Source organism: Amblyraja radiata, chromosome 12, assembly GCF_010909765.2.
Source record: "Amblyraja radiata isolate CabotCenter1 chromosome 12, sAmbRad1.1.pri, whole genome shotgun sequence".
Taxonomy (NCBI): domain Eukaryota; kingdom Metazoa; phylum Chordata; class Chondrichthyes; order Rajiformes; family Rajidae; genus Amblyraja; species Amblyraja radiata.
In genome coordinates, this window is record NC_045967.1 from 58072880 (window position 1) to 58091555 (window position 18676).

The 18676-nt window shown below is 44.7% G+C and overlaps 1 protein-coding gene across 1 annotated transcript in view; it reads left to right on the forward strand.

Annotated features, from left to right (window-relative positions):
- wdr44 (WD repeat domain 44) overlaps window positions 1-18676 on the forward strand; it is a 65734-nt gene that overhangs the window by 18288 nt on the left and 28770 nt on the right. Inside the window, exons 3-4 of the mRNA XM_033030860.1 lie at window positions 2181-2240; window positions 7523-8201. Of these exons, the coding sequence (XP_032886751.1) occupies window positions 2181-2240; window positions 7523-8201 (739 nt within the window). The remainder of the gene's footprint in view (window positions 1-2180; window positions 2241-7522; window positions 8202-18676) is intronic.

The window sequence follows — 18676 nt, forward strand, 5'->3', positions numbered from 1 at the left end:
GTGTCAGCACATCTACATCATTAAAAACTGTAGCTTCATCAAGTGCTCCCATCCCACTCTTGCCTTTGTTAACGCTAGGGTGATTATTGCAATTCACTGGCCTTTCATCTTGATCCTCCATAATCCCAAGCTAACCAAATATCAACCTCCCTAACTCTTACCCAAATCCTCGTCAATGTCCAACCCAGTGCCTGCTGTAGTACAGCCGGCTTCTCGCTATGTTGTGGGGAAGTTTTTAAAACTTTGCCATTCTTTTCACACCCTGCACTATCTCTATAATTCTGAAATAATTATTGCTGCCCTGCAAGCCTTCCTCTTTGGTGACTCTGCACTTCAATTATGATGAAGTCACTGGAGACGCTAAAATTTGCAGATGCTGGGAACTTCAACAAAAAACTTAATGCTGGAAGAACTCGGTGGGTCAGGCTGCATCTGTGGAGGGAACAGGCTGCAGAAGGGTTACGACCTGAAATGTCACCCGCCTATTCCTTCCACAGATGCTGCCTGACCCACTGAGTTCTTCCAGCACTTTATTTTCATGATGTCTGCATATCTGTGATTTCAATCACTTCCCTGTTGATGATTTGTGCAGGAACTGTTTCTGGAATCCACTCCCAACCCAAAGTTCGAACCTGGGTTTGATCCTGACCTCGGGTGCTGTCTGTGTGGAGTTTGCACATTCTCCCTGTGACTGTGTGGGTTTCCTCCAGATGCTCCTGTTTCCTCTTATACGCCAAAGATGTGCGGGTTTGTAGATTAATTGGCCCTGTGTAAATTGCCCCCTAGTGTGCAGGGAGTGGATGAGAAAGAGGGATAACTAGTGTGAACAGGTGATCGATGGTCGGCATGGACATATTGGGCTGAAGGATCGGTTCTTTCCTCCCTTAAAACTTACTTTGCCTAATATCTGTTGAATGGACTGGCGGCAAAGTTTGGTTTGGCAGCTGTCCTGTGAAATGATTTTTGATCCCATGCTGTGTTAGGTGTAAGTTGTTTATCAATTGAATTGTGGACATAGTATTCATCGTGGGTATCGTAGACAGTATGGAGTTGGATTAAACATGGTCTAATATGAATGTGTTGGATGATTTGTCCCTGTCATGCCGTACGCATTCATTTCCACAGCAGAAATTGCCATTCAGATTTCAATATATTAATTTACATCTTGATTATAGTTTCCTTTTTATTCAGATCAGCATGAACTGTGGTGCAGCGGGTGGAGACCCGGGTTTGATCCTGACCTAGGGTGCTTTTTGGGTGGAGTTTGCACGTTCTCCCTGTGACTGCATCCTCCAGATGCTCCAGTTTTCCCCCACACCCCCAAAGACGTGCGGGTTTGTTGATCAATTGGCCCTCTGTTAATTGCCCACTAGTGTGCAGGCAGTAGATGCAAAAGTGGGATGACATAGAACTATTGTGAATGGGAGATTGATGGTTGGCATAGATGTGATGGGCCAAAAGACCTGTTTCCATGCTGTTTGAACTCTAAAGGGCCTGTCCCACTTATACGTTTTTTTTTAGCGACTTGCCGGCACCCATCACAGTCGCAGCAGGTCTCCGAAAATGTTCAACATGTTGAAAATCCAGCGGCGACCTGAAAAAGGTACAACTCTTTGGGCGGGGTGACGCCTGTACGGTCGTGAATAGTCACCCAAACAGTCGTACCTTTTTCTGGTCGCCGCTGGATTTTCAACCTGTTGAAAACTTTCGACTACCTGCTGCGACTATGACGGGTGCCGGCAAGTTGCCGAAAAAATCGCATAAGTGGGACGGGCCCTTAAACTGGTTAACTGATTGTCTTTGATCTATGATATCCTTTATATCACTAATTATTCAAAATGGTCCTGCTCCTGCCAGCACCTCCCTCTCCACAATTATAAACATGAAAGCTACATTATTATAATTATTGCATTTTATTAACTAAGCTGTTTAAAAAATATATTGCTTGTGTGTTCTGGTAGTGCAGTAACTGCCATCCTCATTAATTTGAGATAAAAGTCCCTTATTCAAATAGAAACGTAAGCTCTTTGTAATTTAATTTTCCAACTGAGGCTTTGATATTTCAAAGCATTAGGATTAGATGCTGTTGTATCAAAGTTATTGGTTAATCATTTCTTGAATAATTCTCTGCAAGGTTATGGTAGAATGCTAGCATCTTACACACTGTTCTTCCTTTGCAGGAGAAAATAGACAATGAAGCACATCGGGACTTTTCATTTGGACAGGATCATAAAGATGAGGTTTGTATACAGCCTGCATAAAAATATAGACATAGAAACAGAAAATAGGTGCAGGAGGAGGCTATTCGGCCCTTCGAGCCAGCCATTCATTTTGATCATGGCTGATCGTCCCCAATCAATAACCCGTGCCTGCCTTCTCCCCATATCCCTTGATTCCACTAGCCCCTAGAGCTCTAACTCTGTTAAATCCATCCAGTGATTTGGCCTCCACTGCCCTCCATGGCAGGGAATTCCACAAATTCACAACTTGCTGGGTGAAAAAGTATTTTCTCACCTCAGTCTTAAATGACCTCCCCTTTATTCTAAGACTGTGGCCCCTGGTTCTGGACTCGCCCAACAATGGGAACATTTTTCCTGCATGTAGCTTGTCCAATCCTTTTATAATTTTATATGTTTCTATAAGATATCCCCTCATCCTTCTAAACTCCAGTGAATACAAGCCTAGTCTTTTCAATCTTTCCTCATATGACAGTCCCACCATCCCAGGGATCAATCTCGTGAACCTACGCTGCACTGCCTCAATCACAAGGATGTCCTTCCTCAAATTAGGAGTCCAAAACTTTTCACAATACTCCAGATGTGGTCTTACCAGAGCCCTATACAACTGCAGAAGAAACTATACTGAAATCCTCTTGTTATGAAGGTCAATATTCCATTAGCTCTCTTCACTACCTGCTGTACCTGTAAGCCAACTTTCAGTGACCGGTGTACAAGGACACCCAGGTCTCGCTGTACCTTACCTAACCTAACCCCATTGAGATAATAATCTGCCCCCTTGTTTTTGCCACCAAAGTGAATAACCTCACATTTATCTATATTATACTGCATCTGCCATGCATCTGCCCACACACTCAACCTGTCAAGGTCACCCTGCAACCTCCTACATCCTTTTCGCAGTTCACACTGCCACCCAGCTTTGTGTCATCCACAAACTTGCTAGTGTTGCTCCAAATTCCCTCTTCCAAATCATTAATATATATGGTAAACAGTTGCGGCCCCAACACCGAGCCTTGCGACACTCCACTCGCCACTGCCTGCCATTCTGAAAACGACCCGTTCACTCCTACTCTTTGCTTCCTGGCTGCCAACCAATTTTCTATCCATGTCAACACACTACCCCCAATACCATGTGCTCTAATTTTAGTCACCAGTCTCCCGTGCGGGACCTTATCAAAGGCTTCTGAATGTCTAGATACACTACATCCACTGGCACCCCTTCATCCATTTTACTTGTCACATCCTCAAAAAATACCAGAAGATTAGTCAAGCATGATTTTCCTTTCATAAATCCAAGCTGACTTGGACTAATCCTTTTACTGCTCTCCAAATACCACATTATTACCTCTTTAATAATTGACTCCAGCATCTTTCCCACCACCGAAGTCAGGCTAACTGCTCTGTAATTCCCCGTTTTCTCTCTCGCTCCTTTCTTGAAAAGTGGGATAACATTAGCTATCCTCCAATCCACAGGAACTGATCCTAAATCTATTGAACTTTGGAAAATAATCACCAATGCATCCACTATTTCTAGAGCCACCTCCCTGAGGACCCTGGGATGCAGACCATCAGGCCCAGGGGATTTATCATCCTTCAGTCCCATTAGCCTTCCCAATACTATTTCTTGCCTAATGACATTTTCTTTCAGTTCCTCTTCCCCCTTAGATCCTCTGTCCTCCAGTACTTCTGGGAGATTGTTTGTGTCTTTCTTAGTGAAGACAGATTCGAAGTACCTGTTCAACTCTTCTGCCATTTCCTTGTTCCCCATAATAATTTCACCCGTGTCTGCCTTCAAGGGACCCACATTTGACTTTGCTATTCTTTTTCCCTTAACATATCTAAAGAAGCTTTTACTGTCCTTCTTTACATTCCTGGCTAGCTCCCCCTCCTACTTCATCTTTTCAGCCCATAGCATCTCATTTTTCTCAAGTTTTCTCATTTGCAATATCCAACATGTGACGTGTTAGTGTTTCTGGTCACGAGTCAAGTCAAGAGTGTTTAATTGTTCTTCTTCTTCTTGCGAATGAAACATCAATAAAACAGCTAGTTAGATCTCAAGCCGGGTGTTGAGCAGCCAGCTTGTTGTTGTCTCTGTTGGCGTCAATGTCTGCCAGGCCCTGACACAGCAACATTTGGTGGGTGGTAGAGCGGGCACCCAGAGATGACATGGTTGGCTGTCTGTTGTTCTGCTCCACATTCACAGGCTGGGCTCTGGCGGAGGGAGTCCCCATCTCCACACGCTGGCATTGAAACGCCCAACTCCAGCACCAAGTCTGTTGAGCTTCACCCACGCTCCTCTGGGGAGGTCAGACCCTGGACAACTTTTATCTGGTGAAGAGATGTAGCTTTGTAATGGAGATGAGGTTGCCTTCCACTCCTGTGACCACTTGGTGGCTATCCAGTGTGCTTTTGGTTTAATTGTTGTATGTACCGAATCAGAACAATGACATTTGTTTGTCGTGATCAATACCCTGATGGTTGTTGGAAAGGAGCTGTTCCTGAACCTGGACGTTACAGTTTTCAGACTCGTGTACCTCCTTCCCGATGGCAGGGGTGAATGAGAGCGTGGCCAGCGTGGTGTGGGTCCTTGATGATGCTGGCTGCCTTTTTGACGCTGTGCCCACTATAGATCCAAAGTGCTGGAGTAACTCAGCGAGTCAGGCAGCATCTCTGGAGAGAAAGTATGGGTGAGGTTTCGGGACGGAACCCTTCTTCAGATTGGGGAGCCCATCTGAAGAGGGGTTCTGTCCTGAAACATCACCCATACTCTCTCTCCACAGATGCTGCCTGACCCGCTGAGTTACTCCAGCACTTTGTGTTTATTGTCAGTATAAACCAGCGTCTGCAGTTCCTTCCTACACCGCCTGTAGATCCTTTCGATGGTGGGGAGGTCAGTACCGGTGATGGGCCGTGTGTGGAGCAGACCAGTAAACAGCGCAGCACGTCATTTTCGACTGCGCTGTTCTCCAGCCCCTCCCCCTGTTGGAGGGGTAGACCTCACAGCCCTCGACATGCACAATGAACTGGCTACAGTACCTGGAGGGCGTTACGCAACTTCTGCTGCCTCAAACGCAAGAAGAAGATGATGCACCAGGCAGTGTCCGCCATTTCTCTATGAAGCAATATTGTCCACAATAGCTTTGTCCTTTGAGCTACTGAATCAACACAGCAGTGATCAGTTTGATGCCCAGATTCCAGACTGAAGATCCCAGTGCAAAAGGAGGATTCAGGGGGGAGACTGGCTGCATGAGAAAACAGTTTGACAAAGGCCTTCTTTTATCCCCGTATCTATTCAAAGTGTTTTCAGAGGGGGTTTTAGAATTAAATGCATGAACCAATCAGTTTCTAAACCACATTGCATCGCTGTCACAGGATGTATCATAGAAACAACTCACGAGCAAAGCTGCTTCATGATTTGTCATGGGATTATGCCGATGACTTTGTCCTTTCACTAAGGTTGTACACGTATTTGCAAATCAAGAATGTAAAGAACAAAATTAATAGGTATTCTAAATTGAGGATCTGGCATGTACACTGCAGTGTTGATCTGAGTTATTTGGTGCTGATGTGAAGAGTTCATCCTTGCCTGTACACGGTTTCTCTGGTCTAATGGCTGTGGGAATGATACAATTGTCCTCAACAGTCTTTGGTTACAAAGGTCACTGAGTTGCTGCTATTGATTGTTGCTCATAGTTCCGTGTTGGAAAGCAGAGATAGATGAAAGGAATAGATCGGGTAGATGCACAGAGTCTCTTGCCCAGAGCAGGGAAATCGAGGACCAGAGGACATAGGTTCAAGGTAAAGGGAAAAGATTTAATAGGAATCCGAGGGGTAACTTTTTCACACAAAAGGGTGGTGGGTGTATGGAACAAGCTGCCAGAGGAGGTAGTTGGGGCTGGGACTATCCCATCGTTTAAGAAACAGTGAGACAGGTACATGGATAGGACGGGTTTGGAAGGATATGGACCAAGTGCAGGCAAGTGGGACTAGTGTAGCTGGGACATTGTTGGCCGGTGCGGGCAAGTTGGGTTGAAGGGCCTGTTTCCACACTGTATCATTCTACGGCTCTCTGTTTCCCCATCAGTATGATAACTTCAATAACCCTTACATAATCTAGCATGTGAGACACAAGAAACTGTAGATGCTGGTTTACAGAGAAAGACAACTTGCAGTAGTAACTCTGCAGGTCAGCATCTCTGGAGGACATGGATAGTTCATGTTTCGGGTTGCGATTCTTTTTCAGGCTGATTGTGTTGGGGATTTGAGAGAAGAAAGCTGGAAGGGATGAGAGGCAGGACAAAGCCTGGCAAGTAATATATGTAATGTGTAGGAAGGAACTGCAGATGCTGGTTTAATCCGAAGATAGACACAAAAAGCTGGATTAATTTAGCGGGTCAGGCAGCATCTGTGGAGAAAAGGAATAGATGACGTTTCGGGTCGAGACCCTTCTTCAGATACAGGTGATGAGGGTTTTGATCGGCAGATGGTTGGGTAAATGCCAGAGATGAAAGTACAGAAGCTGTGAGACAAAAGGATTTTTGAAGAGTTGCAAATCGTATAAGTAAATACTCCAATTTTAGGTAATTAACCAAACCTCCCACCCACCTTCTATTTTCCGCCCCTTTGGAATCGCTCTCCCTTCGCATCCCCATTCAAACACGGCTACATCTGAAGTGTTTGGGCAAGGAACAAGTTAAAATAGATTTCATGTGTATGCATGGTATGGTATGCATCAACATTTGTTTCAGCACAAAATATGTCTTGCAGTAGCCAGTGTTTATTGGAGCCGATACTGGCACTTCTGTCGACAAAGGAGGCTGAGACCGTGGACTCAATCTGACCGCAAATGCAAATGAATGGTTGGTTTCAAAGATTGCTTCAGAGATATCCTTCAGAGATTACTTCAGAGAATGGATCTGTTATCAGTGGCATTGAATGCGGGCAGGTTCATCAGGGTATTTGGAAGCCAGCGTGTCAGGATTCTGTCAATGAGATACTGCACCAGCACACCAAGTCCACGCCAGCCATCCATCTCCTCTTCACACTAGTTCATGTAAGCCCATTTTTGCATCTACTCCCTACACAATAGGGGTGATTTACAGGGGGGCAATTAAACTACAGACCTGTCCTCATTTAGACACTGGAGCACGCTGAGGTCACGTGCAAACCCCACACAGACAATACCTGAGCTCAGGATCAAACCTGGGTCTCTGGCGCTGCAAGGCAGCAGTTCTACCCGCTGCGCTATGGTTCTGAACGTTGATCACGTCTGTTTTACTTGGCAGGTTGCTGACCAAGCGGAGGAAGAGGAGCAGCAGAAAGGCAAGTTGAAAAGTGCATCCTCAGAAACTAGTGGAGAGGACAGCAGCGTAAAGTCGGTTGGAGTTACATTGACTGTTTTAGCTGAAGCTGATCTGCTCAGCAATATTTCGGGGCTCTTGAACGTTGATCAGCAATTGTGTGCAAAGCCAAAGAGTTTGACAGAACAAAGCAGCTCGGATGTAAAGCCTGAGAAGCCAGAGGTTCTGTCAGAGACGCAGACAACTCTGCCATCTTCAGAAACTATCTCAGCAGTGACGTTTAATAATGGAGATACAACATCAACAAAAGTTAGTACACCATGTCCAGAGAACTCCTCTACGGACTGCAATTCATCTTCTCAACAGCCGTCAGATAAAAGAGAGGAGGACAAAGGGGACATTTTGGAGCATAATTCAGAAGATCGTATTGCCCTGGATGATGAGTTTGCAGCTGAACAGTTGCAGCGCCCCAAACTACCACGGCAAATGAGCGCGGAACCGGACATTGTGGCCAGCACCAAGAAACCCATTCCCATCCGACCTCCGCCACCAGGGTCAAGCATTCCTCCTCCACGACCCCCACCACCTGTACGACCCGCACCTCCTCCTCGCAAGAAGAAGAGTGAAACCCCCTTAGATGTGCACAACCCTTTGGGCATAGAAGGTAAGAGCAGCTCTGCCCACTTAGAGCAGATAGAGGCCCAGAGGAAACAAATATTGTAGCTCTCCACCGAAAGGTGAGGAAACCAAAGAGTGATTTACCATCAAGCTCGGAATGTTTCATGAAATAACTCATCTTTTAATCTTAGGTAGACAAAAATGCTGGAGAAACTCAGCGGGTGAGGCAGCATCTATGGAGCGAAGGAATAGAAACTTAGCCCCTCCAACCTTAAAGCCATACCCTGTAGTCTTTGACATTGCCACCCTAGGGTAAATGTTTCTGTCTGCCTACACTAGTCCCGGGCGTATGTGATGTTCTGGATCTCTTCAGTTGTGATTCCATGCTAGCTGGTGAAGCTGAGGTGAGAGTGGGTGACTTGCATTGCCTCACCTTTGGACACCATTAAGAAAACAACCTGATAATGAACAGGATAGACACAAAGTGCTGCAGTAACTCAGGTAGACAAAATGCTGGAGAAACGCAGCGGGTGAGGCGGCATCTATGGAGCGAAGGAATAGGTGACGTTTCAGGTCTCGACCCGAGACGTCACCTGTTCCTTCGCTCCAAAGATGCTGCCTCACCCGCTGAGTTTCACCAGCATTTTTGTCTACCTCTGATTTTTCCCGCATCTGCAGTTCCTTCTTAAACAATCTTTTAATCTTACATTTATTTTGCAATGGACCGTTAATCCTGTTGTGCTTATTATTAAGGCTCTGTTCTAAATTGTTTTACAGTCAGTCTTAATAATTGCAGGTGCTTTATGGGGCTGTCCCACTGTACGAGCTAATTCAAGGGTTCTCCTGAGTTTCCCCTGATTCGAACTTGAAGAATTATGGTAATGGCCGCTCGTATGTACTCGGGGCTCTCGTGGACATTTTTCAACATGTTGAAAATTTTTCATGAGTCTTCACGGGCTTACCGCGTTTCCCGAGTACCTGCCGTTAGCGTTACGAGCCGCTAAGAGACGTTCCGAGCCCCGATGTACCCGCAACGTACATTCTACGTGCTTACCATGAGTTTTGTTTTTTTTAAACTTGGGAGAGCTCTTGAATTAGCTCGTACAGTGGGACAACCCCATTACTTATCCGGAGAGAATTTTGAAATATTTTGCAGAGAAAGTTCAGCTATAACTTTGATTTTTCATTAAAAGAAGGAGCTTGTGTTAATGGCTTCATCCTGCTCATTAATGGAAGATGTACTTAATGTCAGCATTACCACAGTTCCATTTGTGACGAGACGGACACTGTGCCAGAAGTGTAAATGGTTGTCATTTGCTTTCACTTCCAGTTTTAACGGCACAAAGTTACTATAAATTTGTAAGTGTTCAACTTTTAACCATTTATGCACAAAATAAATCTAGTATAAATTCTATATTAATTTGGGTTTAACTTAATTAATGTGCTCACAACACACATCAGACGTGTTTTACTTGGGCTACGTTTGGTCAAAGTCCATTTTATTTGTCATGCCACAGGAATTCCCTGCCACAGAGGGCAGTGGAGGCCAAGTCACTGGATGGATTTAAGAGAGAGTTAGATAGAACTCTAGGGGCTAGTGGAGTCAAGGGATATGGGGAGAAGGCAGGCATGGGCTATTGATGGGGACGATCAGCCATGATCACAATGAATAGCGGTGCTGGCTCAAAGGGCCGAATGGCCTCCTCCTGCACTTATTTTCTATGTCTCTATGCTCCCAAAGGTGCAGTGAAATGAATTTGCCAGCAGCGATACACTTAAAAAGAACTCACAATACACAATAGAATTGACCACAAACATCCACCACAGCATTCTTCACTGTGGTGGAAGGCAACAAAGTTCAGCCAGTCCTCCTCCTTTGTTCACCCGTGGTCGGGGTCATAAAGCCTCCGTAGTCGCCGCTACGGATTGCCCGATGTACAGGCCCTGTACAGCCGACGAACATTCAACTTGTCCAGTTGAAGGGGTTAAACATTAGTTGGAAATGTATTCTTCATATCTGCAGTGTCGGTTCCACCACTATGGTCTAGTAATCCCCCTTCTTCCCGACACCCTGATTGAAGCTATTGATTGTGTACAAAACATGGAGTTCCTGTGGCTCAATGATTGTAATGATGCTGAGATCATCGTTCTCCGCATTGCAAGGGTGAAGTAATTATACGTTCCAGGAATATTAAATATATAAATATATATCTTTAGTTTATTGTCACATTCGCGTGTGCATGCGTGTGTATGTTTCAAGATTTTTATTTTATTATACTTTTTATTTGCTGTTGCCTAGGAAGAATTATTTTCAAGGTGAAGGGTCTTGATGTGCTTTAGAATTTGACACAATGGATGTAGCTTCTGGCACTGCAACTTGATGCCTCTCTGGGGCCTGTGAATTCAAAACCATCTGATTTCTAATCATATCTTTACATTTAGATTAGATAGGGTTTTTTAGTGACAAACTGACGTAACTCTGCTGAGTAAATTCTTGGTCATCGCAGTTAGTGTGTCAGCTGCCTATGACTCACTTCTGCCTATATTTAATTTAGTTGAGTTTAGAGATACAGTGCGGAAACTGGCCCTTCGGCCCACCTTGTCCGTGCCAACCGCCGATCACCCCATACACAAGCACTAACCAACACACGAGGGACAATTTAACATTTTTATCAAAGCCAATTAACCTACAGACCTGTAGATCTTTAGAAGCATGGGAGGAAACGAGTTCCGGGAGAAAACGCAGGAGTACGTGCAAACTCCAAACTCCGTACCATCAGCACCCGTAGTCAGGATCAAACCGTGTCTCTGGTGCTGTGAGGCAGCAACTCTACCACTATGCCACCGGTGCCGCCCCAATCATCCATCATTAGTGAGCCGGTCTGGTCCTTGGCCAATTTCATTTACTCCAAAGATAGACACAAAATGCTGGAGTAACTCAGCGGGACCGGCAGCATCTCTGGATAGAAGGAATGGGTGTTGTTTTGGCTCGAGACCCTTCAGACTGAATCAGGGGAGAGGGAGATACAGGGATAAGGAAATGTATGATGTGTCAGGGTAGGAAGCTGCAATGCAGAAGATCTGTGTTGTGAAAATATCCGAGGCAACAGCAAAACACAAGGCCTGCCGTGTGTTAATAAATATTGAATGTAGCTGCTGTTCTCCCTCAGATTGATCCTGCGCTTGTTTATTTCCAAAGAGTATAAAGCAGTGCAGTGCAGCAACTGGCCCTTCAATCCATAATCTCCCTCCATTCCCTGCACATCCATCTGCCTATCTAATAGCCTCTTAAACCTCTTGATGTAATCAGACAACTCAACTATCCTACCAGCAACGAGACAGCAGTCCTGGGCTACTATCCACCTCATTGGAGACCCTCACACTATCTTTACCCAGACTTTATTGGACTTCACCTTGCACTAAACGTTATTCTCTTTAACATGTATCTTTCCACTGTGGACGGCTTGATGGTAATCATGAATTGTCCTTCCGCTGACTGGACAGCACAAAACAAAAAATGTACCTCGGTACACATGACAATAAACTAAATTAAATGTCACTGTCAAATCTACCTCCACCGTGACCGTCACCTCTGGCAGCATGTTCCAGGTAGCCACCACTCTCTGTGCATAAACAAAAAGTTGTTCAGAACATCTCCTTTAAACTTAGCCCCTCCAACCTTAAAGCCATACCCTGTAGTCTTTGACATTGCCACCCCAAATTCATTTCACTTGCACTTTATGTGCAATGTGACGAATAAAACTGATTGATTGATGTTTCTGTCTGCCTACCCTAGTCCCGGACGTATGTGATGTTCTAGATCTCTTCAGTTGTGTTTCCATGCTAGCTGGTGAAGCTGAGGTGAGAGTGGGTGACTTGCATTGCCTCACCTTTGGACACCATTAACAAAACAACCTGATAATGAACAGGATAGACACAAAGTGCTGCAGTAACTCAGGTAGACAAAATGCTGGAGAAACTCAGCGGGTGAGGCAGCATCTATGGAGCGAAGGAATAGGTGACGTTTCGGGTCTGAAGAAGGGTCTCGACCCGAAACGTCACCTATTCCTTCGCTCCATAGATGCTGCCTCACCCTCTGAGTTACTCCACCATTTTTGTCTACCTTCGATTTTTCCAGCATTCTTAAGCAGTAACCCAGTAGATCAGGAGGAGCTAAATTTCCGGGTCAGAACTCTTCAGGCTGAAAATAGAGGTGGGGGGGGGGGGGGAGGGGAGGTGGATTGGTGATGAACTAAGTACTGCTGGGTTGGCAGAGATAGCACCCTGTGGCAAACAGCGGTGGCCTGGGTCTTGCAGTGGAAAGCCTGCCACTATTGCCTTGTACGTTTAGACAGCGTTTACAGCTTAAGCATGTCACAGTGTTTGTTGCTGACACTGGGCCAGGCTGCTCTGTGACACTGGCTTAGTCTGTAACACATATTTGCAATGATATTGTTTTTATCTCCATCACCTGCAAATGCCAGATGCACAGCCAGCATTGTTACCTCCCCTGATAGTAACCGGCTTGTGATAGAAGGTAGACACCGCACAGTGCTGTCAATCTGCTGATGAGTGTTAACCTAATTGGTCTACTCTCAACTACAGCACAAGTGCTGGAGTAACTCAGCGATTCAGGCAACATCTCTGGAGGACAACGTTTCAGGTTGGGAGACTTGCTTCAATCTGAGGAAGATTCCCAACCCACTACATTACCTATCTAGGGATGGACATATGATGTGCATTTGACGGCACTGGGCCTGTAATCACTTGAGTTTAGAAAGATGAGGTGGGACCTCATTGAAACTTACCAAATAGCGAAGGCCTGGGTGTAGTGGATGTGGAGAGGATGTTTCCACTAGTGGGAGAGTCCACTAGGACCAGAGGGCACAGCCTCAGAATGGCAGAGAGGAAGGACTGAAGAGATTCAACTGATTGACGAGGTGCCATGGTGCAGCACTCAGAGTTTTGGCCAGGCCTTTGTGTTTGTATACCTGCAGTCAGACTGGGACCAACAACCTTGTCAGGTGAAGGTGCTACTATTTGAGCCATGCATCTTTTGTGTTGTCGTGGGTTATTATAACACAGGACTCTTTCATGTCCACAGTGATCTTTTGAAAGAGAAGCTTTAGTACTTCTGCCTTGCAATTAAGAACGTGTCACGTTTTTTGCTGCAGTCTGCAATTGGCAGAAGTATATGTGGTACACCAGTGTATGTGACCACACCAGCCTTATTCCTCCCAAATACGTGTGTTTCTCACGGTTCCTGTTTGTATCAGTCATAAGGCCAGAGAACCTTGGCCTAACTCAGCTGTGCTGACCAAATTGACTAACCAAACTAGTCTCAATGGCCTGCACCCGTCTCTTTTCCCTCAAAACCTTTCTTATCCATGTACCTTTTAAATGTTACCATTATATCAGTGCCCGCCATTTCCTTTGGCATCTTGTTCCTTTTATGCGACACCTCTGAGAGATAAAGTTGCCCCTCGGGTCCCTTTCAAATCTCCCCCTCTCACATCAGACCTTTGCCTTCTATTTTGTGACTCTTCTACCCTGGGGAAAAGACTGTGGTTATCCACAGTATGTTCCTTGTGATTTTATACACCTCTTAGGACCATCTTCGGTGTCCCACGCTCCAGGGAAAAAGTCCAGCTTATTTATTACATGTAATGTATTCATACATATTCAAGTGTATGTTAATGAGTTGGTGTTCATTATAAGCAGGGAATGTTGGGTAATAAATCTCTCTCTCGTGATCCAGGCAACCTGCGTGTAAGTTGTTATTCATTCTGCCGTCCGGAATATAACAAATTTGGCAACGAGGATGGGATAGAGTTTGTGAACTCATCCTTTAAATACAGTGCAGGACTGTTTTGCAACATGCAGTATTGTTTAACATTTTAAACAGTAAATACGGAGTTGCGTTGCAGTTGTTTGCGAGCTGGACACAATAGGCCGCAGATCCTTCTATACAGGGGACTGTAGTTTAAAACAGCAGCTGGACAAATCGTCAGGCTATCTCTATGGTGTGTCTACGTGGCAAGATGCCGTCCTTGGGATTGTATGACATTTTTTTTTTGTCGAATTCTTCGAGCTGAATAGCCTTTGTACAGGTGAACAGACAGGAAATCGGGGTTTTTGAACAAACTTTTTTTAAAAAGAGAGCGACACAATGGCAGCGTCCACTGGCTACATCGGAAACCTTGGCACTTTTGTCAAGAGTAGAGAGTCGTTCAGCTCCTATATGGAGAGAGCAAACATGTTTTTCACGGCAACCAACATAATGGAGATTAGTGATGAAGGAGAGATAGTGACTGAAATAAATAAGGCCATTGCCGAACACATGAAAGAGATTCTGCTCACGGAGATCGGTCCTGAAGTGTACAGCACACTCGTGAATCTCCTTGCGCCCATAAAGGCAAAAGACGTGCCATTCAATGACATTATGAAGAAGTTGGAGGAGAACTTCAACCCAAAGCCTCTGGAAATTGCAGAAAGCTATAAATTTGGCACTAGAAACCAGAAGCAGAATGAGACAATCATTGTTGCCTTGAAAAACTTAACTGTGCACTGTAACTTTGGAACCTTTCTCGGACGCGCATTGTGCGACAGATTTGTTTGTGGTCTAGTGGATGAACTAATTCAGTCCAAACTCATGAACACACCAGATCGTACATTCGAGAAAGCATGCAAGGTTGCTACCACAATGGAGATGGCATCAAAGATTGCTCATGAGTTTCGTCCACCACAGAGTGCAGTGGCCGTTTACAGTCACAAGGCAGTGCCTATGGCCAAACCAAGAAGCGCTAAACCAAAACCAAAGTATGGCGGAGTAGAGTTCAGCCTGTTGTTAACGGTAATCACTCATCCCAATTTTGTCAGTTCAAAATGGCCAAGTGCTATAACTGCCAGAAGAAAGGCCATATCGCCTCAGCATGTCGGGCCAAGCATAAAACAGGAAACCAACAATCTGCGGGAATCAACCAACAACACCGAAGAGGAGTTCACAACTTGGAGATGAACCCAGATGGAAATGAACTTGGGTTGTACACCATTTATGCAACCAACATCGATAAGCCTACAACCAGCCAAGGCAAGGACTTTCGAACTAAGCTATTGATTAATGAACAGCTAATCTATACGTGTATTGACACGGCAGCAGATTGTTCGGTCATGAGCAGAAACCTGTTCGAAACAAAGTTCCCACAGATACCATTGTTTGCGAGTAAGGTCAAGCTGAGAACCTACTCGGGCGAAGTTTTGGAGATGTGGACAAATGAACTGTAAAGTTCAGCATAATGGTCAATCAGTAACACTGCCCATCATAGTAGCCAGCTACAGGAATAAACCAACCCTCCTTGCAAAGGATTGGCTGAGTAGAATAGAGTTAGACTGGAAGAACATTTTCAGCATCGATTTGTCCAAATCACTTCTTGAAAACGTTATAAGCAAACGTGCAAACATTTTTGCTGACAGTTACACGGGAATAACAGGGTACTCTGCGCACATTCGACTTAAGCAAGATGTGAGACCTGTGTAGTGTCGACCAAGACCTGTACCATATGCACTAAAGCAACAAATGGAGGAAGAACTAGACAGGTTAGAATGGAATGGAGTACTCGTGAAGACAGACCAGAGTAACTGGGCAACGCCAATTGTGGCCGTACCCAAGGCCGACAAAACTGGATTTGTCTCACGCTTACGCCCAACTCAATGTCGATAAGGAAAGTCAGCAGTACTTGACTATCAACACACATAAGGGCTTGTATTCGAATACAAAGCTGCCCTATGGTGTGAAATCCTCCCCGAAAAATTTCCTGTCTGTCATGGACCAAATATTACAAGGCATTCTGCACTGCCACAATGTCAAACTGCGACAAAGTAAATGTGCATTTACGCAGTCAGAGGTGGTCTACCTTGGACTCAAAGTAGATGCCAACGGACTTCGCCCTGTGAAGGTGCAAGTGGAAGCAATAGTAAATGCTCCCAAACCCAACAATGTCAGAGCTACGATCATTCCTTAGGATGGTGCAGTTCTATGCACGATTCATTCCAGATTTAGCAACTGTGCTAAAGCCACTACATCATCTGTTACAAAAAGATGTGAAATGGATGTGAGGAAAGGAACTGCAACGTGCATATGACATCTGCAAGGAAAACTTGACACGTGACAAACTCCTTGTTCACTACGATACAACACACGAGATGAAACTTGCTTGTGATGCCTCAAGTTATGGTGTAGGTGCAGTGATCTCCCACGTAATGAATGATGGACAGGAAAAGCCTATTGCTTTTGCATCCCGCACCCTATCACCGAGTGAACGCAATTATGCACAGATAGAAAAGGAAGCACTCAGCATCGTGTTCGGAATCAAGAAATTCCATCAGTATCCTCTCGGCAGACCATTCACCCTAGTGACTGATCACAAGCCACTACTGGTGATACTTGGTCCCAAGTCAGCTATACCTTCCATGATGGCATCAAGGATGCAGCGCTGGGCAATTTTGCTGTCCCAGTATGACTACAAGGTGGAGTACAGAAGCTCCAAGTACAACGCAGTTGCAAATGCGTTGTCCTGGTTGCCCCATGAGAACTCTGACATGGGAAGTGAGAACTCAATCTACACACTGCAAGTTGTAGATGAAGACTTTCCAGTGACTGCAACAGAAATTGCAGCAGAAACAGAGAAAGACAATGTGCTGAAGTGGGTCTATAAACAGACATTGAACGGATGGACTGAAATAGATAGTGGATTGAACTCAGTTCTGAACTCAGAGCTGAAGCCTTTCCGCAATCGACGCCATGAATTATCATGTGAGCAGGGATGCATTAAGTGGGTTACAGAGTGGTTGTACCAGAGTCTTTGAGAAACAAAATTATGAATGAACTTCATGCCGAACATCCTGGCATAGTAAGCATGAAGTCAATTGCCAGAGGTTTTGTGTATTGGTCTGGTATTGACAGTGACATCGAGTCACTGGTGAGCAAATGTAGTGTCTGTCAAAATTGCCTGAGTAAACCACCAAAAACACCACTGCAACCCAGTCATGGCCAAGTAGACCTTTTCAGAGAGTTCATGTAGATTTTTGTGAAAAGGGTAATGATCATTTTCTGGTACTAGTAGATAGTCATTCCAAATGGTTTGAGGTTAAACATATGGGGTCAAGCACTACTACTGATTGTACCATAGATGAGTTGAGATCAATTTTTACATGCCATGGTTTACCAGAAGAACTTGTTTCTGATAACAGGCCTCAGTTTCATTCAGAACGGTTCAGAGAGTTCAAGCAGCGGAATGGTGTAAAACACACACTTGTTCCTACATACCATCCAGCCTCCAACGGAGCGGCGGAAAGGTCTGTTAGAGTTGTCAAAGATGCTCTCAAGAAACAGGTTTTGCAGGGTAGTTCAAAGCTCAGCATGACACTTCGTTTGGCTAGTTTCTTGCTGAAGTACAGAACCACACAACACACAACAACGGATTACTCACCTGCAGAACTGTTGATGAAGCGAAGGCTAAGAATACGCCTAAGTCTAGTTCAACCCAATTGGCCTTGAGAGTTGAGCAAAAACAGTTAAGTCAAAAACGCCATTTTGACTCCCACAAAAAGGAGAGGTACTTCAAGGCAGATGAGCAGGTTCGTGTTCTCAGTCCTCCCAACAAGTCCAGTCGAGACAAATGGGATGTTTGGAAAATAGTGGAAGTGTATGGAACAAAAAGATATTTAGTTGAAGTTGGAGATAGGATCAAAAGTGTTCATGTTGATCAAATGGCTCCAGCCAAAGATGAACCAAAAACTGAGCATGAAGTCCTAACCCCTGAGTTTTTATCTAAAACAATGGGAGAGACCACTGTGATTGAAACACAAAGTTCAGTTAGTACAGGCAAAGAAACAGATTCCTCTGGTCAAAGTCAGGGTACGAAAACAGAGCCAAACAAGCCAACAGTTGAGTCAACACCCTAACCTGTTACACCTGTTACTGTTAGACAATCAGGCAGGATCCGTAAACCAGTAGTCAGATTAGGTTTGTAAGTTAAATAAATCACTGCACCAGTAAAACAAAAATGTGTAGATATGTAAAATAAATATATTGTTATCATTTAGAATTTCATAAATACTGGTTTAAATCATGTATCTCAACAACAAAATTGTAGCTGAGTACTTAGATTTAATACTTTAAAAAAGGAGAGCAGTGTAATGTATTCATACATATTCGTGTATATGTTAATGAGTTGGTGTTCAATATAAGCAGGGAATGTTGGGTAATAAATCTCTCGTGATCCAGGCAACCTGCGTGTAAGTTGTTATTCATTCTGCTGACCGGAATATAACATTACTCACACCCTGCACATCCAGTAATATCCTCATAAATCTTTTCTACACCCTTTCCAGTCTAATAACATTGTCCATTTGGCAGGTCACAGCACTCCAAATGTGGCCCTACCAATGCCTTGTACAGCTGTAACATGCCGTCCTAACTCCTGTACTCAATGCCCTGACCGATGAAGGCAAGGGTTTCGA